This window comes from Fusarium graminearum, chromosome 3 (assembly GCF_000240135.3).
Source record: "Fusarium graminearum PH-1 chromosome 3, whole genome shotgun sequence".
NCBI classification, from domain to species: domain Eukaryota; kingdom Fungi; phylum Ascomycota; class Sordariomycetes; order Hypocreales; family Nectriaceae; genus Fusarium; species Fusarium graminearum.
Genome location: NC_026476.1, coordinates 967,093 through 988,538, shown reverse-complemented (window position 1 = coordinate 988,538; position 21,446 = coordinate 967,093). Strand labels below are relative to the sequence as shown.

Below are 21,446 nucleotides of genomic sequence, written 5' to 3'. Positions count from 1 at the left end.
TTGCTCTCGGCGACCCACAGGTCCTTATCATCCAAGTTTGCCGCCTATGACTTGTAAAGAAAGACCCAGTTTTCGTCCTCTTTTTTTCTTGTTTTGCGCCCTGGAGCGAGTTTAGAAAAAGAATTCCAAAGCACAGAGTTAAAAAACCCGTAAATCATCTCCATCCCCCCTCGCCTTCGCTCTGATCTGATCTGCAACCATGAATATCATTTCCTCCTACTCAACCTTGAGCTCAAGAAGCCCTTCCGGGCCCATTTCTTAAAGACACAGACGGTGTCCGTCTTTTCGTTAAAACCACACACATATTGGGACCCAGTATTCACCGTGCTCTGACTGCTCCTTTTTTTACATCATATCATCTTCCTTTATTGTTTATCGCCCATCTCACTTTCGATTAACATGACGGGCGAACAGAACGATAGTGGAAGTGGCAGTGCAAGCGGCAGTGGCAGCGGTGGTCAAACCAGCCAGGTCCACACGCCTGCTCGCAGGGAAAAGAAGAGAGTTGGCTGGCACGCAAGCAAGCAAGAAGCTGTTGTTGGTGAAAGCAGCGAGTCGTCAGCCCCTACCCGTCTTCGTCCAGGTCAACCTCAACATCCAGACGAAGTCATCTTCTCACCCGCCGGATCACCACAGCTTGCCCCTGGAGAACTGCCACCCAACACACCAGATGCATACGAACTAAGTCTTGCCCTGACAAAGATCTTATCCGCAGAGCAGGACAAGAAGCGTCAGGAGAAGCCTCAGATGCTGGCACCGGATACACCAGAGATTATGGGCCCCAAGCGACCCAGGCCGGCACTCCGCAGAAACACCAGTTATGACGACCCCGGAGAGAGGGAAAAGGCGGACCAGGCCGAGTCCAGGACGACAGAGAGACAGTACCGATCCATGGCCGATGCTCGACAACGAGCTGATCGACTTGCTGTCTCTCTGGGAAGTTTCTCTGCGCCAGGATCCCGAAGAGGCTCAATTGACTTTGACAACTTCGACCAAGCGCCCCAAGTGCCCTCTTTTAAGCCTTTGATCGAGGACTATGACAATATCAAGGTTACGCCACCGCCCAAGTCGACAACTGTCGAGGATGCAGGTTACTTTGGTCTTCGCCAGCGTGTGCCGAGGGCTGATGAGGATCTCTTCCTGCACCACGCCGCAGCAGAGAATCTCGTCAGATCGCACACTCGCAAGGGAAAGAAGGATTTATATACAAAATACCCGAATGGAGGGGGCCATGCTTCCGGTACCGCTACGCCCGTGCTCCAACAAGCTTACGCTCATGACTACGTCCCCCGACCGGAACAGTACCGTGGTGGAATCCTCGGTTCGCTTTTGAAGCTTTACAACGATGATAGAAACGCTCCTGGTAGTGGTCTTAACACACCAAAAGACCCAGGAACACCTCTCATCTCGCCTCGTAGCTCGCCTCCTATATCACGACCAACTTCATCCAACGGCCCACCCCTCCGAACACCCCCTCGCTCCCGACCATCTAGCGGCTTGTTCAACTACCACAAGTCCCGCCACTCTAGTTCCTCTCTTGCTCTCACAGAGCTCATGAAGTCATCGTCCATGTTTGCTGCACCCGCATCGGCGAACATGGCTGGTAAATGGGCCGAGAACGCCAAGCAACAACCCCCACCACCCAAGAAGCGGGACAAGACTCGTATCACCATCCACATCGCCGGTATCATCCAGCGTCACCGATACCTCCTCAAGCTCTGCCGGGCTCTCATGATGTACGGTGCTCCTACTCATCGACTGGAGGAGTACATGACCATGTCGTCGCGCGTTCTCGAGATCGAGGCGCAGTTTTTGTATCTTCCTGGGTGTATGATTATCAGTTTCGACGACAGCACTACGCATACAACAGAGGTCAAGCTCGTTCGTGTTCCGCAGGGTATCGATCTTGGACGTCTTCGCGATGTGCACAACATCTACAAGGAGGTTGTCCACGATAAGATTGGCGTTGAGGAGGCTACGCAGCGACTTGATGAGGTTAACGAACGGAAACCAAAGTTCAACGTCTGGGTTCGAGTATTCTTATACGGCGTCGCATCAGCTTGTGTGGCACCTTTTGCTTTCCAAGGACGATTCATCGATCTTCCTATTGCATTCTTTCTTGGCGCTATTGTCGGTATTCTTCAACTTGTCTTGGCTCCTAGTAACGAGCTGTACGCACACGTGTTTGAAGTTTCAGCCGCTGTCATCACATCCTTTTTCGCACGAGCATTCGGTTCTATCCGGGGCGGCGAGCTCTTCTGTTTCAGTGCTCTGGCGCAGAGTAGTATTGCCCTGATCCTTCCAGGTTACATGGTTCTCTGCAGTTCACTCGAACTTCAAAGTCACAACATCGTGGCTGGTAGTGTTCGCATGGTGCACGCTCTCATCTACACGCTCTTTCTCGGATACGGTATCACCATTGGCGCTTCCCTCTACGGAATGATTGACAGCAATGCCTCTAGTCGATCGACCTGCGATAGGCCACTGGAGCGAGGCTGGTACTTTCTTTTTGTGCCGGGATTCACCATGTGTCTCTGTCTTATCAACCAAGCTAAATGGAAGCAATCTCCCGTCATGGTCGGAATGGCTGTTGCTGGCTGGTCGGTCAACAGTTACAGCGCCGACTACTTTGGCGGAAACGGACAAATCTCCAACATGATGGGCGCCCTGGCGGTTGGTATTCTCGCGAATCTGTACTCACGTATGGGGCGACATGTTGAGAATGGCTGGCTGGACTTGGTCGACTGGTGGAAACTCAGGATGCGACCGCGCTACACCAAGAAGAATCTCGAGTCGGACTCATCGTGGTCCCTCCCAACCCTCACAGACCCAGAGTCGAGGCCTGGTTCACCCGAGAAGGGCCAAGAACCGGAGAAGAAGCCTCGCAAGGTCGGATACAGTCTTGCCGCTGCAGCTATGCTTCCTGCTATCTTTGTGCAAGTTCCGTCTGGTCTTGCAGCTGGTGGTTCTCTCTTAGCCAGTATCACCATGGCTGATGAGATTACCAAGAACGGAACAAAGGTTGCGACTGATATGAACACCATGGGCAACCTCGAAGGAACTGCCTTTAATGTCTTGTTCAAGGTGATTCAAGTCGCCATTGGAATCAGTGTCGGTCTATTTATGAGTGCCCTGATTGTTTACCCGTTGGGTAAGAGAAGAAGTGGTCTGTTCAGTTTCTAAGTTGGTTTTTTTCACTCTTTGTTTATTTTTTCTTGTCTAAACGGGTTCGGATGGTTATACAAAAGCAACAACTAGATTTTCTTCATTTGTCTTTGTTTGGGATCGGGTTGAAGCGACTGGCGCAAAGCGAGCGTGTCTGGGGTTTCATTTTTGTTTTATACAGGTTAGACATTATAGAGATACGGAACGGTAATGACCGGGATGAAATGAGAAACACAGTACAGCAAAATAATACCATCCAAGAATTTGTCTATAAATAAATATCCTTCTTGACATGTGATGTTACACAAGTCTTGGGGTCGTAAAGAGGAAATCTCGATGCTCAATTTTTTTTTTGACACAGTGACGTCAGATATACACACTCAGCCTCTGACTTGCGACTCAACCTTTCTTCATTCCTTCCATCAAACGCTTTACCAATACATCACGAACCAGTCATTACGAAACAGGCCAGATTCGATAGTTATTCTATTGATTAACCCGATCGACACTGGACTAATAACACAACTCGGCATCATTCACACGCAAACATGAAGATTCGCTCTTCTCGCATCTCCGTCTCAATAGCAAAGGCAATATGCAAACGTCACGGCTCTTCAAAAATAGGCCTCATCAAAGCCATCAACGCCTTTTTCCGCCTCTTCAAACTCTTCCTCTCGCGCTATCGCTCCGTCGATTTTCTAGCGCTGCGAAAAGAAGTCTGGCAAATTGACGAAGACGAGTATCACGTTTCTTTCGAGGCCGACACCAAAGACTCGCTCGTACCCATCGGAGATTTGGGGTATAGCGGTTCTACTTTCTTCACCACAGCGAATGAGAAGTATCTCATAAAGTCGCTGCCCAGACGCTTCGAGCATGATTTCTTCGCCAAGGAACTACTGGACCCGTATGTTGGACACATGAAAAATCAGCCGCACAGTTTACTCGTTCGTATCATGGATCTTGTTTATGCACCGCACAAGTCCATCGGTGGAATGCTCGGTGCTGCGCCTACGCATCACATTGTCATGGAGAATTTGCTCTTCGGGAAGCCACATGGTGAACAAGGCAAGACGTGGGAGACGTACGATCTCAAGCCAAACGACTACTTCTTCCCGGAACGAGATATCGCAAACGGTGCTCTGGTGCCGGATAGTGTGATAGACCGTCTCGTTGACGAGTTCCCCGACAAGGTCCGCGTCACACGCCAGGCCAAAGACGAGCTTCTCTCCCTCCTCTTCGCAGATTCAGCACTTCTAGCCTCCCACAACGCAGTCGACTACTCGCTATTCCTCGTGCGGTACCCCGTAGGTATCGAGGTGCCAGTTGTGGAATCCGATGCGGGAAATTGGCGGCGAGGAGTGGATGATGTGGAAGGAAAGTGGGCGTACCGATGTGTCCTGCTTGACTTTTTCTGGACAAAGCATGCGTTCCAAGCACGAGCGTTGACAAAGGTTGTCAAGATCTTTAACAAGATTGCTCACAAGGGGCCTATGAGCATTACTGCTGATCCGGCCGAGTATAGGGACAGGTTTATGAATATGGTGGACGAGATGGTCGTCGCGGGGTGATGCGGTTGTCTTCGCGCTGATATTACTACGCGAAGCACGGAGTAGGGAAGGGCTTTCTTTTTGTTTCGGTGATACCTGATATTCTCTCGGATTAATGATTCTATGGAGTGACTCATACGATATTTCCACAAGACTTGCGTATTGAGGCTGATTGTTGACCCATCGATTGATGTGGTGACAGCTTCACGAGACGGACTGCAAGTTCGTGTAATACAAAAATAGTAGTGACAGAAGTTGAATTGTTGAAAGACTTTTCTTTGGCCTTTACCTTTGTGATAATCACCGAGACAATGGCTTTTCCGTGCGAATGTTGCCTGAATGCCTGGAGACCTAGACAGTGGGTTGCAAGAAAGTTGATCTCCTAAATCTCAGGATACAAAACTAAACAGCCTAAAGAGTGTAGTTTAAGTCGTACAACTGACCTTTCGTCTCTTACGCTTCTTTCCAGCTGCCCAATTTTTCTAATACCCTGAGGGAGACTTATACAGTAACGCCATTAACTTTGCAACCTCACCCTTTAAACCTCGGATATCGGGTTAAAAAAACATCTCCGTTGACATTCAAAGCTTTGATCATATTCAGATTAAGTAGTTCACCTGTTTTCAATGGTATTTACTAGGGGAAAGCTGTTTACCAAGCGTCTCTTTTGTCACTGGCTACCAGTGCTATAGAAATACAGCAGACTTCACCCTGAAAGATTTCCAAGAATCAAGACAAGATGTTTAATATCAAAATAGAGACTTATACTTCAAATCAAGCCAATCAGTGTATACGCTTCTGAATGACCTCTAGGAAGTAATAGAAACATTGTCTGCCTGACCATAACTGCAGACACATTTCTATATTAACTTCACGACACAAAAGACGACCAACTCTTACTGCCTGTAGAATGCCTGCGTATAAAAAAAGCTGCCCTTGTTCTTTTTCGTTGATCAAGCTGCAGATTCCATTGTTCACCTTTATCCCCTATCTTTATTGCTCAGGCGCTCCCGTTTGCTATTCACATTGCACCACGCTATTGTTCAACTACATCCATTGTCACTCTTTGACCACTACATTCTTCTTCACTAAAGACTTGCCTGTTGCTACTTTCTTCAAGCATGCCTTTACATTTTACAGACTCTTGGTCTTTTAATCTTTACTTCTTCCTCTTCCAGTTATCCTTTTGAGAAAAGCTTCTTCATTATCTCTCTTTACAAAATATTCCTTGCTCTATCAGAGAATTATCATCGTCAAGATTACCTATATCATATCTGCATCTACTTGCACCATTAGCAAGCTCTTCTTCTTCTGCTTCTTTGCCCATCTTTATCGGGTTCCAACAGAAGAACTTAACCTTTGAGAGTATCCTCATACCTGTTGATCACAATCCGCATCCTGGTTCCTCTACATACGCCGGATTCTATCACCACGAGTATCATCACTCTCATTCCTACCCAATATCCCCTCCCCTACACACAAATCCTCCCTATCACTCACAATGCCTCACTTCTACTCCCTACCGGCCGAAATCCAGAACATGATTCTCGGGTTCGTCGCCAACACAACCTCCCCCACACCCCACACGACATCCTCTCCCCCTTATCTCCCCAGTCTAGCCCCCTACGCCTGCGTCGATAAGTTCTGGAACTCGTTCTTCGAGTCAAGAACATTCAAAAACCTCACCATCACGCAAGCCGACATCCCCTCCCTCTCGCATATCGTAGGCCGCCGCAGACGCACACTGCTCGAGCATCTCTGGCTTCGCATCGCGCTGCCAAATTACGGAACTTCACCGTGCAAACGGGACGAAAAGCCCAAGGTCATCTGGCGACTGGACGCGGTTTTTACCAGGTCCATTTCTGACCTCTGGGATGTCCTTTCGGAGTGGGACAGCACTGGACACAAGGGCATGACCCTCGAACTTGGCGTTTTTTCGCCGAGTGACTGGGCAAGCTTCATGAGCCATGTCTGTTCTGTCCAACAGGATGTCGAGCTCTACAAGCATTATCTCGCATCTGGCTCGACAGAGCAGTATGAAGCCGTCGGAGATGTGCACTGGCCGTACATCGCCATGCACAGGACTTTCAACCCGGGACAAGGGCTTCTCACCACCGCGGAGCGTAAACAGCACTGGTTTGCGACCACCAACAACCTGCTCGGCTGGAAGCCGCTCGAATTCACCGACAACGCTGCGGAGTTACCTCCAGTCTCAGTAGTGACTAAGTTCCTCATCCGACGACAGCAGTTCCGGGAGATATATCCCACTGCTCTGAACAAGATGCTTGAGAGTCTATTGTCTGTCCAAGACATCCACGTCGAGCGATGGCGCTGCGCAGAGTCCCACGACGAAAAGGCCTGGTGCAAGGAGGCACAGAGAACCTTTGGATTGCTTCTACCACCATCGGTCAAGAGTCTCAGTTTGTACGGTGATACGAGCAGCATCCTTCAGAAGTGGGTGGCCAAGCAGGCCACAGTAGTCAGCCTGGCCAAGACGCTACGACAGTACACCAAGAACCTGGAGTGTCTCTCTATTTCGCATCTAATAGATGCAAAGGAGTTCTTACACCCGTTCTGGCCGGCCAACTCGGAAGAGGCCATCAGATTGTTACCCGACTGGAAGAACCTGAAGAGACTATCACTCACATCCGACATCTTCAACACCGGCAAGGAGAAGGACGTAAACAACCTTTTGTGCGCGGCCGCTCGTGCAGCGAGGAAGATGCCCAGCCTCGAGATTCTGGAGCTATGGAACGGCAATGACGAGAGGGCTTCTGTCTTTAGATACCGGGCAAACGGCGAGATGACTTGGCGCGGAACACATATCCCAGCCCTCAACGATGAAGTGATCAGGGCTTGGGAGGCTGTCTCCGTCAACAACACTCGCCCATGTATCAGGGAATCATTCAAGCCCATCAATACAGACGATATTACATCTACCAGGCGAGTCATCGACTACTTGGCCAGCAAAGACCAAGTTCTGCATCCCGTATCTGCCAGCAGGGCGATTGGAAAGAGAAAGAGGAATGACTTGGCCGACTACGAGAGGAAAGCCAAAAAAAAGGGCGAGGAGCGATACAAATTAGGAGGATGAATGTTGCCTGGCGCAACAGTACGATACGAGTTTAGCATGGCATTTTATTGATACCCACAACAAGTCACATTCTTAGTTTAGACATTATAATACCCAGCATAAATTGCAAGTTTAGAACAAACGATAATCATAATTCATCTAACAATTTCCAGGTTAGACTGCCAACGACTCCAGTACCGTAGTTATACAGTGATAAAACTAAAAACGCCTCGTATGCATCAAGTGCTAATTTCCACGCAGCCTGCTTTAAGCCATAACCGACTCGACTCTCGAGTCTTCTCCAGAGTGAGACTCGCTGTTCCTGGGCTTCTCGTTGCCACGTTGGAAGTGGACTTCGTCTCGCTGCTCGCGGGTGATGTATCCAGGAGGAACCCACTTGTGACTGTTCCAAGGCTTGAGACCCTCCTGGCCGTACATGAGGTCGACGTTCTCCAGACTGAGGGCGCGAGATTCGAAAAGGAAGAACCAAACAAGGGCAGCGGCAGCCAAGTTGGTTCCGACAAAGACGAAACCATAACCGTAACTGATACCAGCGGTGGCAATAGGAGTAAGGAAAGCAATCATGACTAAAATAAGGGTTAGTGTTGAAAGACATATAATGACAGTAGAGGAACTTACAGTTTCCAAGCCAGTTGCCGGCTGTAGCAATAGAAGCTTGCTTCGCACGAGTACGGAGAGGGAAACTTTCGCCGATAACGACCCAAGCCATGGGACCCCAAGTACTGGCGAAAGAAGCGATGAACATGCAGGCGCAGACAATGAGGACGATACCGACGGCCTTGCTCTCTGAGGGGTTCATAGCGGTACCAATAGCGGCAAAGACAGCGAGCCAACCAGCTTGCCAGAGAGCACCGATGAATAGAGGCCAGCGACGACCGAATCGCTCAACGAACCAGAGACCCATAAAGGTAGTGGCGACGTTGACAGCACCCAGGATAAGCTGGGTCTGGATAGGGTCCTCGATACCGGCGGACTCGAAGATGGAGGCACCATAGTAGAAGAAGTAGTTGACACCGGTCCACTGCTGGAGGAAGTGGATGAAGAAGCCGAGGAATGTTCGCCAGACGAGCTTGGGAATTCCGCTCTTGGGGTTGAAGCACTCGGCCCAGCTACCCTGGCCAACTTGTCGCTCCTTCTCAAGAATGTCCTTCATTTCCTTCAGGTCGTCCTGGACGAGGGGGTGGTCGAGGTTGTGCTTCATGCCACGGAGTCGACCCAGTGCTATTTGGGCGCCCTCCCAGTCGCCTCGAGAAGCAAGCCATCTAGGAGACTCGGGGACGATGAGGATACCGATGCCAAGAGGAAGAGAGAAAAGGATACCGAGGCCGATGACGATTCTCCACGAGGCGCTGCTGGTATCCATCTTCTTGAAACCAAAACATGCGATGTTGGAAATAAGGATACCGATGGTGATCATGAGCTGGTACGAGGCGACAACGGCACCACGGATCTCTCGAGGGGCGCATTCGGACTGGAACATGGGAACACCGACGGAAAGGTTACCGACACCGAGACCAGCGATGAATCGACCCATCATCATATGAACCCACGACTCCATCGCCGAAATCTGAATGATATTACCGATAATGAAAACGGCGACTCCGAATGTCATACTCTTTCGTCGACCCCACCAATCAGCGGTACTAGAGTTGTTAGCTGGGGTGATATAGGACGGTTGATGAGGGTAACATACTAAGCACCAGAGAGAGCACCAATCAAACTTCCAATACTCATGAGACTAACAAGAATAGACTGGATGTAAGGGTTCCATTCTTTATCACCCGCAGGGCCTTGGGCAAATCGCTCCTTGAAGTCTGAGAACAGGAGCATAGAACTAATTTGACCTGTATCGTAGCCAAAGAGAAAGCCTCCAATGGACGTAATCACACCCAGGAGGATGGCTTCGACACCGCAGTCGGCGCCATTGACCTTGATGGACCTGGAAGAGGGAGACGGTTAGTATTGGGGAGAGAAGAATAGAGTGACAGGAGGGAGTGCATACTTTTGACCCAACATGATGTAGGTACGACTGCCTAGCAGGTGACAGTAGTATTGTATGGGTATGGAAAAAGGAAGTAAAGCTAAAGTGAAGATCTGTTTCCAAAAAGCATGAAAGAGCGGGAGGACGAGGGTCTTTTATTGTTCAAGACGCGGCGGGTAGACCTGGTCTGGGTCAGGTCTGGGTAGCGGAGATTTGAGTCGTATCAAAGTACGGGAGAGACAGAAAATGGTGCTGCCCCATAAACGCATCCCGATCCATTACGCTAGAAGGAAGAACGGACGGGCAGTAGGAAGGAATAGGTCATAGACAGTCGCAGTCACTGTCGGGGGGGCCGTTGCAGGCAAGTGCAGGTGGTCCATCCTTCCGTTTCTGATGATGATGAATGGGGCATTATTTGCTAAACTTGGCAGTCGTCATGGGGGGAAACGAGAAACCATCATGGGCAACCAAGTTCAAGTCAGCCGTTGCGCCAAATGCAGATCGCTTTTAGTGTTGATGGTATACGCAAAGGAACGCGGTCCATGTGTATTCTCTAACGGGTTTGGGGAGTAAAGGGCCGATGTCAGTGGTGTTTGTATAGAGAAATCCTTTATTGATCTGGGGATTCTCCAATTGATTCTGTCTCATAGAGCGTCTGTTCTCTACATAGGTAACTGGGCAAGGCGAACAAGACAATCTTGGCATTGGCCTGGGGTCGTTGCGGGTTATCCACGGGGAACGAGTCAAGAAAGTACAGGGGTCGCGCCCGTTACTGACTGACTGACACTGATTGGGCTTCTGGAAAAATGTGGATGTCATTGTCAGTTTTACCCCTTGGCATAGAGTTTTCTGGGGTACGTACCTGACCTGAAGGAGGTGGAAACTTGGCCATAAGAGTTTTGATGGTGTTGCTGTTGGTGTTTAAGGATTGGCTCATGACGTAACGGTCAAGGTAAGCTTAAACCCCAGTGTGTGGCCCAATTTGGAGCCCCAACATTGACCAATCTCTGGGCCTACGGCATCGTTCTCGGTGCGATAACAAAACAGAGGCTCCACGTCGATCACGGGGTCAAGGATGAATTACGCAGAAGAGAGAGCGACAGAATTGAATGCATCCCATCCTTCTCCATCTCTCCAGCTTCTGTCACAAAAGACACCGAAGAAAAACCTTGATTGAGTAGCGAGATTCTGGGGAATTCTGCGGAGAGCCGAGTCCCAAGAAATCTGTCTCTTGCATCACACAGGTAGTATCATCCATCTCCAAGGTTTTGGCTCTTGCGTATCATTCATCGCCAAGGAAAACAGGGAGAACAGGTGGATCTTGGTTCGCGATGATGTCTTGGCCCAAGTACCGGCATATTAATCAAAGTCTAACACGCTAACCAGAAAAACTCTTCAGGGCTTCTCAGCTCATCGCTTCTTACGTGACGCGACTCTGCCTGCTCCAGAGTACAGTTACTTGCAATGATACAACTCACGAATTGCTGAAAAATCTACTCCGGACCCGCATCATTTCGGAATCTCCTTTCCCAAAAGACCCACCCGGAGCCGTGGAGAAGGCCGGCCGTTTACTCGGAGCTTCATGCCTGTCGCTGGGGAACGGATAGACGTTTTCAACGTCGACCGTCCACAATCACAGAGTAAACGGCCCGTTTGTCGCATGAGGCCCCCCTATTCCCTATTTTTGACTTCCCCGAGCGAATAGAGGCTCGGCCTTCATCTCTCCCCCAATATCTCCCCCACGACCCAGCAAATGCACAAACTCCAGAGTTTTCATCGAGAGAATCCGGGTCAACATTCTGGGGACTCCTCATTCCAACTCCGCGTTCATCCAGAAATGGCGGAGATGAAGGGCTGGTGAAACACCACCTGACTGTGGACGGGCCCTATAAATCGGCGGTAATTCGGCGCTGCCATGCCAGACCGCAGTGAGTTGTCGTGCATAGTTCAACTCATCACCCGTATTTTCTTCTTTCACATCCGACTTTTGTAGAACTACGGGGTATTCTGTATACTCTTTACGTATTGTTTTCCGAAACGAATAATATTTCTCGCTCCTAGATCATCTCGGTGAACCGATGAGCGGGAAATTCAGGCAGCTGGACAACATATGCTGCCCAAGATACACCAAAAAGGAGTACGCCCAGCCATACAATGGGGCTTTCGATTTTTGGGTCACGAAATGGCTGAATTGCCGTTTGTGGTTGCGAATGCATAACCAGCTGTTGGCCAAGATATACGCGGTGGAGAAGAGTGTAAAGTTTGTGTCCGGCCCAAGGGGGGTTTGACTGAGACTCTGGCCCAACCGTTGTCACAACTTTACGATCGAACCACAGATATTCATGCAAAATGCGTGCTTACCAACAGTCGAATTTGATGCATGGTTAATGCCTCTCCCATCAAGACTTGCTATAACAAGCTCGACTGTTACAAGGTTGTAAGGATCCCAAGCATCTCACCAACATCATATCATAACCTCTTTCTATTCCGACCTTCCACTTGCAGAACATAAGACCACATGTATAGATTCCTTTGTCTCGCTTTTCTGCAAATCGGAAGTCGTATATGAATGCATAGTCGATAGACGAGGAGTATATCGAATGTCCTATCTTTCGATATGTCTAGGCAACACAATACGGATGCACTGCTTATTTCCGAAGAAAACCTCGGGAATCTAAACTTGGAAACCCGGATGTCTATCAAAATGGATTTTGTTGGGCAGGTGATTGAGTTGGAACTCTCACCGCGAGACTAACAAGCGAGCAATCACAGGTGCGGAACCATTTTGGTTATGTGAATAGCGTGCTGAATTGCAGGAACTCGAGGTGTTGCACGTACATTTTATTATGCATAATCTCAGTATCACGTTTATTCTTATTATCCTTGCAACAATTGTTGGGAGCGCGGCCAACACGGTTATCGACGGTTGGCAGTGATGTACCTGACTGCGGCACGATCCACGTGGAACAAGAGTAAAAACATACAAAAAAAAACAACCATATTGTATAGAGGTCAATTAGCTATGTGTTCTGTGTTCCGGAGAATAATTCGCCATCCAAATGGCAAATCAATAATGAGGTTGTCGTTGATCAGCATCAGCATAGGGTAGTTGACTGAGCCCCCTGTAAGTGTTATCTACCCGCCCTGACAGGTATTTCAGGGTCTAGTTCCCCATTAGTCACCTTTTTGGGGAGCTCGAGATGTATGTGAAGGAAACTGCAGATGTTGTTAGTTCACTCAGGACTTGTTTGAAAAGATGATATTCAGACGTTGGATCAATCACCTCAATGTGATGATAGGCTTGCCATCAAACTATAATTAATCTAATTCGGCACGGACGAGCCCGACCCATCAGCTATCAGCCACGTTAGCAACCTCAATCTCCCTTGAAGTGAACCCAACGAACTGATGTTGAACTGGATGGAATGAACTAGACAACAAATAAATCCCATCAAAGCTCAAAATCATGACCTACTACTGCCCCGATTGTGACAGGCATTTCCACTCAGGAAGAAAGGCTCGCGACCAGCACTGTCTAGCAACGGGCCACGCTCTCCCACAATTTGACTGCGACACGTGTAGCTTCTGCTTCGACGACGAGTATGACCGCTGCGAGCACATGAACCTGGAAATGCACTGGGCCCATAATGTACTGGAGTGCAGGATGTGTTACCTTCGCGCCGTGAGCAAGGATGAGATTTCGAAGCATGAAATTGAGCTTCATAACTACTGCGCTGACTGTGAGCGTCAATTTTCAAATCTGAATTGCATCCGACAGGTGAGTCAAGATGTCAATCGGAAAGACGTAGAACCTAAGAATGCGCAGCATTTGAATGGAAAGATTCATCGCGTGTCAACGGTGAATTGCCCCTTTTGCAAAGCGAAATGCGGCACTGCGACTGGTCTATCGTGTCATCTTGAACGAGGCTCTTGTCCACGCGTTCCGATGAGTCGGAAAAAGCTCTACAAGTACGTCAGGAACCGTGATCCCGCTGGTGTCATCGTAAACAAGCGTCTTGAATGGCATGGAGAAAGGACGTACGAGATCAACCCTAGACTAGCATGGAATCACTGGGCGAAAGCCTACGAGTGCTATTTATGCCACAAGCTCCATTCTTCGCTGCATGGCTTGAAGCTGCATCTCGAATCGCCAAAGCATCAGCAGAAGCTGTATCATTGTTTGAATCCAACTTGCCGGAAGGAGTTTGCAACGTTGGCGGCGCTTATCAATCATCTTGAGAGTGAGAGTTGCAAGATACTGCGCTTTCAGCAGGCGCAGAGGGGTATTTCGAGCATTGTTGATCCCAATCGGATGATTTCCAACTAGTGGTGTTTTAATAAGGGTTCTGGTTGTTAGTTTGGGCTGGTTTGTACAATAGAATGGGAAGAGACAGGTAGTAATTGGGACACCGGCGTGGGAATTGATGTTGGAGTAATTATGGTGTTTGTGGGATAGGCTTACAGTACAAGTTGGGATATAATTCACTCTTTTTACAAGGTTGCTAGGCATTGGTGGGTAATTTAGATACGTGTCTGTTTAAAGATATCAAAGAACCACATTGCCATATGTCTTGAGCAGGAGACCTCAACGTTGCATCTCGAGCAGTTGCAATCGGAAGCAGGGAGTTTTGTAGTCGGAAAGAAAGATCAGACTCACAAGTGCCTGGTTCATATCTACTACCTACCTAGGTAGGCAGGCATCTCCCACCTTCCTGACTTCTGTGAATCACGACCATCACGAACCTGCACATCCCCTACAACTCTAGGTTTCCTCCATCCTCCCCAAAACTTCTTCACAACATCCATCTCGTCTCGTAGAATCCATCCAACTCCAACCAGCCAACTCTGCTTCAAAATGTCCTATTCGTGTGGGACTTGCTAGAAACAGTTCCCCGCAGGCGAGGAGGCGAGAGACAGGCACTGCAATGACACAGGACATTACGCTCCGAACTGGGAGTGCGAGATCTGCTTTTCGGGCTTTGACTGTTACGAAAGCTGCAACTACCACGAGTTAAACGAGTGTCTATTGTTCTGAATGTCAGGAGGAGTTCTTCTGCGAAGAAGATATGGAAGAGGTATGTTACTCAACACCACTCAGGCTTGTGTCACTGACCTTGCAAGCATATGGAGTTGAGTCAGCACGAAGAGACGGAGTACATCACCCAGTATCAGAACCGCCGAGGTGCTATTTCTTTTCACCAAGGCAAAGGGGTCGTATGCCCATTCTGCCGGGCAAGTTATCGAGCTGCCAGTGGCGTCGCTCATCATCTCGAGCGTGGTTGTTGCCCTCGTGCACCTTTGGACAGAGATACAATGTACCAAGAAGTCAGGCGACGAGACCCAGACGGCCTCATCACCAATCAATTCCTCGAATGGGAATGCACTATTCACTACCAAGCGACAGAACTTGCCTACAACCCTCATTACGGCGAATACGAGTGTTACATCTGCCACGACCTGTTCCGGCAGTTGTCGAGCCTGAACCAGCACCTTGAATCACCCCGACATCAGCAAAACTTGTACCACTGCCCGAAAAGATCCTGTTTCAAAGAATTCACGACACTGGCCGGACTCATCAACCACTTGGAAAGCGAATCTTGCCGTTTAATGCGGTTCCAGGCCATTCAGAATGGCATGCGAGGACTTGTCTCCTCGTCTCGACGCATCGGATTTTATTAGAGCAAAGAAGAGCTGGTCGGTATTGGTAACCACGGCTGCCCTGAATTTTCGGCGGATGACTTGAGAATCGACATAAGACAACATGTTATGATAGTGACAAAGTTTTGGGAGCCAGAGACACATCACGTATCTTTGAAACCAGTCTGGCCGTTCTATATCGCATATCCCAAGAGCAGATATTGTTTTCAAAGAGTGTCAAGCATGTACAGCACAGATGATTAGCCCACAGGACACCCAATCACAAGAATGGAATTGTATGATAGATTAAGAGTTAGCTTCTACTAGGTCAAGAAGAAAATTAACAACCAGTCATGTTTGCATCCGACACAGACTCGCTTTGGCCCATCTGGATTGTTCTGCCAATGTCTCACATGCTACTTCCTTCCAATGACTATTTCCGCTAAGATTTGATTTGTATCACGCGATGTGAGCAATCATAAACTAACCTCATTAAAAGTGATAAACTGAGGCTGACCAGTGTATAAGCTAGCCTTTAGTCGTGCCATACATGTGGTAATTGCGCTTTGATAGTCATCGGCTAAAAGGGTCTGGTAACCTAACTTGAACTGCTTAGCTACCTGTAGTCAAGGGTCTGTGTTATACGGCGGTGGATTCATGTATAGTAAAAGATATTGACGAGAGAAACTAACTGATTGAGGAAGCCTTGGGGCCTCGCGAAGAATTTGAGGCGAGTTTGGGACGTTTGTGGTTTACGCTAAAACACATCGACGGATCTTGTTGGAAATACTGTTTAAATATACCTGGGCCTCAACCTACTTTCTATGACTCTCGATACAAAACAACCTCTTTTTTTTTTTTTTTTAATGTTGTACAAACCATCAAATACCTGGGCCTCAAGAAATTCTTACGCTTATTGCCGTAGTCACAGATGTCGTCTTATATGCTTGTGTTTTTTCTTATATACCAGACGAGAGGCGCATTTGCAGATGAACAAAGGAACCGTGCAATGCTGAGACTATCAATTATGTACTCTGCATAGTAGTTATGGCCTATCCAGACGATTCAGGAGATTCGTAGTCAGTTCTCTATGTTACCGTTATCAATCGAAATTAAGAAATCTCTTGCTAGGGGACTCGGGAGAGGATCCGATGCACTAAACTAGGTGCAAGCTAACCAGCGCCGTTCCCGCACGTTGGAATTGCCCAAGTTAGTGCCCGCAAGGTTTCATTAAAAAAACTGAGGAATGCTGTGGGAATAGCCGACCGAGTGTTGAGCCCGGATGACATGTAACTAAGAGACAAATTAGTTAAAGGTTGAGAAACGAGTCAGGATAGTATGTTGGGCTGTAAATCAAGTGTTTACGTTATAGTTCTATTCTGTATATATGTTTGTCTATCTATATGTTTAGGATTAAGCATACTTCTTGATCATCTTGAGGATGGCCTCGTTGATCTCTTTGGGGTTAGTAGCGCTCAGGTAATGACCACCTCCCTCAACAAAGTCGAGCGTAGCTTCAGGGCTGGAAGTAAAGAGTTTAATATGCTCAGTGGGAACAGTCGTACCAAAGACCGGATCCGCAGTGCCCTAAAATGAAACAATGGTTAGCTTTGAACGCACCCTTGGCGTTGCGTCACTCACCTGAAGCCAGTAAACGGGACACTTGACATCCCGCAAGCGAAGCAGGAGACCATCTCGCTCGAATAGGTTAACCACGGCAATGCGGAGTTTCTTGCGGCCCTCGTTTCCGCTGTACACTTGCTTGAGCGTCTCGTCCCAGAAGGAGAGCAGCTCAGGAGATGGGTCGGTGCCGAAGCCTACGGACGAAACAAGACCGCGCCAGACCTCGGGGACGACAAAGTCAGGAGTGGGAGTTGGGCTACTCCAGCTCTCGAAGAAGGGGCCGAGCTGAGTCTTGGGATCCCAGCAGCCCTTTTCACGAGAGTCGGCAGACTCGTAATCCATCGAGGTGCCAAGAGGTAGTACGCCGAGAATCTATGAGAATCAAATGTCATTAGCCAAGGGGGTTCGTGTGTTTTAGCTGTTTTGGGTATGCGAAGTGGTCAGACTCGTGAGTGCCTAGCTAGTCCTACGCTGGGCGTACCGGATCTACCGGCGTGTCACCAGCGACCAGGAACAGCAAAAGGTACTGTATTGCAAAGAACGTACCTTTTCAGGGGCAAGAAGAGCCATGCGAACGACAATCCAGCCACCGGCGCTGGTTCCTAGAGTAAAAGCCTTGTCAACGCCAAGAGCCTCCATGACCTGTAGGTTCATGATGGCCGAGTCCCAGTAGGTGAAATGCTCCGACTTGACGCTGGTGGCGCCGTGGCCAAGAGGCTCGATGGCGAGTAGGTTGACAGCATCTGTGAGATCCTTTGCACCGAACTGAGACTCAAAGAGCGAGGAAGTGGTGCACATGGAGTTGACGAGGACGAGTGTGGGCTTTGAAGCGTCGATTTCGTCACCGGAGACTCGATAACCAGCATCGATGCCTCCAAGGTGGGGAACTTTGATAGTAGTTTTGGCAGCCATTTTTGCTTTTTGAGACAAGGGATGGTATCAATATTGACAAAGATCTTTGTTCGAGGGTAGAGAAGGTCTTGGGATGCAGGAAGGCGGAACTAGATTCCTTCAGGTCGAATGCCACCTATGTACCTTTTTTCAGCTTTCAGAACTGATGGAACCTAGGCAGCGATCAAGGGGGCCCGTGAACGGGGGTTCGAGGGTGATCCATATCCATTACGAGTGGTAGGTCCGCAAGAGGATAGTCCTCCGGGGGAAGGACGGCGGTGTTCCGCGCAGACTCAGAATCATGTTAACTGAAGTGAGCGGGTGCTGTACTAAGGTTAGGCTTTTGCGAACAGACTTGGGTTAACGGGCCGGACCGTTGTCAACTGGTTGTTGTCTAAAGATTGTTTGCGTATCCAACCTTTTTGTATGCTTACACAGTTGTGTTGTATTGCCTGTCTTTGGAGGATGCGGAATGTCGTGCTTCATTTACCACGTGGTTATGTGTCAGATTTCACTCGGCAATAGCATGGTCCACACTTTATCAAGGCCCCTGTAAATTGTTCTGTAGAGCACCAGGAAGTGCATCCATATAATTTGCAGGGGACGATTCAACACCAAGACCGCGGAACAGGAACCAAGCCAGCACATCAATTGACAGGCACAGAACACGGAAAAAGAAAGGAAAGTTAAAATAATAGTTAAGATGCATGGGTTCATATTCAAAAAGAAGAAAGTATAATCAATTCCTGAGTCCAAACATGGCGCCTGTCAAGACCTTAACAATCCAATCGGAATGCTAACCCCTGGAACATTTTAGTGTTACAACTCTAAACAATGCCCACCACGAACCACAAAACCCACAGTTTTGTCTGATCGACACGACTCGGATCATGTCGACCGGATTTTCGAGCCTCGTCTTCTTAATTCTGCGGGAATAATGATCACCAGCTGCGTCTAACAAGCTCTCTATTTCAGTCTCTCAACAGTGACTCCCGAATGGAATTGCCGAGACAATGAATCAAGAAGGCACAGAGACACCCCAGTCAGGTAAACCCAGCACTGGCTATGTATACTGAACCACGTTATGTTCTCTATTAGGCTGGTAACTTTGAGCTTGTCTCTTGGCCATCCCCTGCGTCTCCGGATCGGTCGGTTGTTGCTCCACAAGCTAAAATGGGGTTGTCGAATGTTGCCTCGAACAGCCCAAGAAGCAGGCGTTTTCAGTCCCTTGCATTAAGTATTTTATTCGAGATGTTTTATATCCGAACTAATCCTTCTCTTGCTGTTCCACTTTGACTGTGTCTTGTGTTTTGTTATTTTTCTTCCTCTCCTTCTGACAGTTCTAGCTGTTGTTCTTTTTTGCAATCATGTCGGACGAGTCTCAACTCCCTGGCCTTCCTGGCTTTGACAGAAACAATATTCAACCATGGACCGTCGAAGTCGTTGTCTCCATGACTCTTCTAGCGTTGGTGTCATGTGGTCTGAGATTGTATAGTCGACATCTAAAAGCGCAGAAACTGTGGTGGGATGATTATGTGATTTTGTTTTCCATGGTGAGCAGCACTTCAGGTACTCACTAACGACCAAGGGTTAACAAATTGCAGGCTTGGAACTTGGTCGTCGTCGGTTTCATCTTTGCCATGCACTCCTCTGGTATGGGTCTTCACGCCGACAAAGTCCCTGTAGACCAAATCGTCATGATGGCAAAGTGGCTCGTCGTCGCAGAAGTCCTCTACGCTTGGAATCTAGGATGGACCAAGCTGAGTCTTTTGCTCATGTACTACCGCATCTTTCGCGTGCCATACTTTAAGAAAATGGCCTGGATCGTCGGCACTTTTGTGTTTGCCTGGGTCATCACCATCACGTTTCTCTTCATCTTCATCTGCGTCCCCGTCGCCAAACTGTGGTATCCGACTCTTCCTGGCCACTGTATTAACCAGGTCGGAACCTGGATCGCCAACGCCGCCTCGACAATCTTTACCGACGTCGTTATCCTGTGTCTTCCCATTCCGCCTATCTGGAAGCTTCAACTTGGCAGGTCCGAGAAGCTCGGTCTAACAGCTGCCTTTGCCATCGGTTCCTTCGTCGTCTTTGCTTCATCATATCGAACGAGCGTGCTCTTCACCTACAGCGATAAGGATCCGAGTTACACCCTCGCCCCGACCGTGGGATGGACCGAAATCGAAATGTCGGCCGGTATCGTCTCTGCGAATCTCCCAACAATGTTGCCCGTCCTCCGCATCGTCGCCAAGTTTACCGGTTTGAGTAGCTTCGCATCGACCATCCGCAGTGGTCAGCGCTCCAAAGGCGAGCAATCAATTCAGGGACTCAAGTCCGACAATCATAAGACACACATGAGCAACAACTCCAGCTCTGTATCGACCAATAATTTCTACAGACTTAATGACGAGAACGACTCTACGGGTCTTATAAAGGGTACTAACTTTACCGAATCGACTACTCCTGTGGACGCCAACCTACGACCCGACATTCAGGGGTTCGAACTTACCACCAAGACTTACAACGCCAGAGCAAATGGTAGCAATAGCAGTAGCGAAGAGATCTTGCAGGGGATTAGGGTGCACAGAGAGTTTCACCAATCAACGACACAGAGATGATTCGACAACACGAGACAATCATGATTCACTTGACAACATAAAATATTAGCACAATGCAGCGTTTCTCTTGTTTAGGATAATACCCAATAAATTGTTTAATTCCAACACATATTATCACGGCATATACACTTTTTCTTCACACAATTGAAGCCCTGAGCTGTGAATTGTGAGTGTCATGGTGTTTGACCCCAAGCTAGGTTGGACTATACAGTATCCAACCTCAAGATAATCTAGCATTTCGGCCAAAATCTAACATACTGTATTCCCGGAGGAATCCCGTTTTGGATAAGGTCCAGAACAAATCGAACAAAGGTAGAGACGTAGGATCGTTCCCAACACGACAGAATCAGTCGAGGATGCAACTCAATGACGGATCCCGGAAATACTATAAGCTATGCACATTCCCGTGATGCCATAGCCGACAACCTTCTTTATTGCAGGGGAATGCTTGTGTGTGGTTGACAATGACACTTGGCCTAAGCGCCATAAGGCTGATCAAGGGTTCAACCAGCTTTGTGTTTGTGAAATTGATGTGGTCTATTAACTCGTACAAGAGGATTTCGATCATCGAGTCAGTGTGTCCATATATCTGACCCCATTGTTGTAGTTGCTCATAGGAGCCGAGTACTACTACGTAGAGATGCTCGGTGGACTACTCACTGTCCTTGTCCTCATACTAAGATTCACCAGTCCTACAGATATGATTCAATACTGCGATTATTAATAACCATGGAACCACAACGAACCATCAGAACGCATAACGAGGACATACAATCTATGGGAAACAAAAGTAATCAAATCACATACAAAAGAACAACATTAATTATTTGTTACATGGACTAAGTCCAGACAACCGAGTCAGTTTAGGGTAGCCACTGTCGATCAGCACG

General features: G+C 48.4%; 7 protein-coding genes across 7 annotated transcripts; 5 read left to right on the top strand and 2 right to left on the bottom strand.

Moving 5' to 3' along the window:
- Positions 1 to 399: 399 nt before the first annotated feature.
- FGSG_05045 (uncharacterized protein) lies at positions 400 to 3,183 on the top strand (the record flags this gene model as incomplete). Its single annotated transcript, XM_011325226.1, has 1 exon — positions 400 to 3,183. One exon carries the CDS (start codon positions 400 to 402, stop codon positions 3,181 to 3,183), a length of 2,784 nt encoding a protein of 927 aa, XP_011323528.1.
- Positions 3,184 to 3,573: 390 nt separating this feature from the next.
- FGSG_05044 (uncharacterized protein) lies at positions 3,574 to 4,959 on the top strand. The gene has a single exon (XM_011325225.1). It carries the CDS (start codon positions 3,714 to 3,716, stop codon positions 4,731 to 4,733), a length of 1,020 nt encoding a protein of 339 aa, XP_011323527.1. The 5' UTR covers positions 3,574 to 3,713; the 3' UTR covers positions 4,734 to 4,959.
- A 1,254-nt stretch (positions 4,960 to 6,213) lies between these two features.
- Positions 6,214 to 7,342, top strand: FGSG_05043 (uncharacterized protein; the record flags this gene model as incomplete). The annotated part of the gene is made up of 2 exons (XM_011325224.1): positions 6,214 to 7,136; positions 7,270 to 7,342. 2 exons carry the CDS (start codon positions 6,214 to 6,216, stop codon positions 7,340 to 7,342), a joined length of 996 nt encoding a protein of 331 aa, XP_011323526.1.
- A 710-nt stretch (positions 7,343 to 8,052) lies between these two features.
- On the bottom strand, positions 8,053 to 9,822 carry FGSG_05042 (uncharacterized protein; the record flags this gene model as incomplete). The annotated part of the gene is made up of 4 exons (XM_011325223.1): positions 8,053 to 8,372; positions 8,425 to 9,449; positions 9,500 to 9,745; positions 9,809 to 9,822. 4 exons carry the CDS (start codon positions 9,820 to 9,822, stop codon positions 8,053 to 8,055), a joined length of 1,605 nt encoding a protein of 534 aa, XP_011323525.1.
- Positions 9,823 to 13,253: 3,431 nt separating this feature from the next.
- On the top strand, positions 13,254 to 14,114 carry FGSG_05041 (uncharacterized protein; the record flags this gene model as incomplete). The annotated part of the gene is made up of 2 exons (XM_011325222.1): positions 13,254 to 13,565; positions 13,614 to 14,114. The coding sequence occupies 2 exons, from the start codon at positions 13,254 to 13,256 to the stop codon at positions 14,112 to 14,114; spliced, it is 813 nt and encodes a 270-aa protein (XP_011323524.1).
- Positions 14,115 to 16,837: 2,723 nt separating this feature from the next.
- Positions 16,838 to 17,959, bottom strand: FGSG_05040 (uncharacterized protein; the record flags this gene model as incomplete). The annotated part of the gene is made up of 3 exons (XM_011325221.1): positions 16,838 to 17,011; positions 17,066 to 17,419; positions 17,594 to 17,959. 3 exons carry the CDS (start codon positions 17,957 to 17,959, stop codon positions 16,838 to 16,840), a joined length of 894 nt encoding a protein of 297 aa, XP_011323523.1.
- A 1,346-nt stretch (positions 17,960 to 19,305) lies between these two features.
- FGSG_05039 (uncharacterized protein) lies at positions 19,306 to 20,648 on the top strand (the record flags this gene model as incomplete). Its single annotated transcript, XM_011325220.1, has 2 exons — positions 19,306 to 19,491; positions 19,543 to 20,648. 2 exons carry the CDS (start codon positions 19,306 to 19,308, stop codon positions 20,554 to 20,556), a joined length of 1,200 nt encoding a protein of 399 aa, XP_011323522.1. The 3' UTR covers positions 20,557 to 20,648.
- Between the last annotated feature and the right edge of the window lie 798 nt (positions 20,649 to 21,446).

Bases quoted from the DNA above. Each gene is read 5' to 3' on its own strand.
- FGSG_05044 (XM_011325225.1), top strand. From the start codon at position 3,714: ATGAAGATTCGCTCTTCTCGCATCTCCGTCTCAATAGCAAAGGCAATA.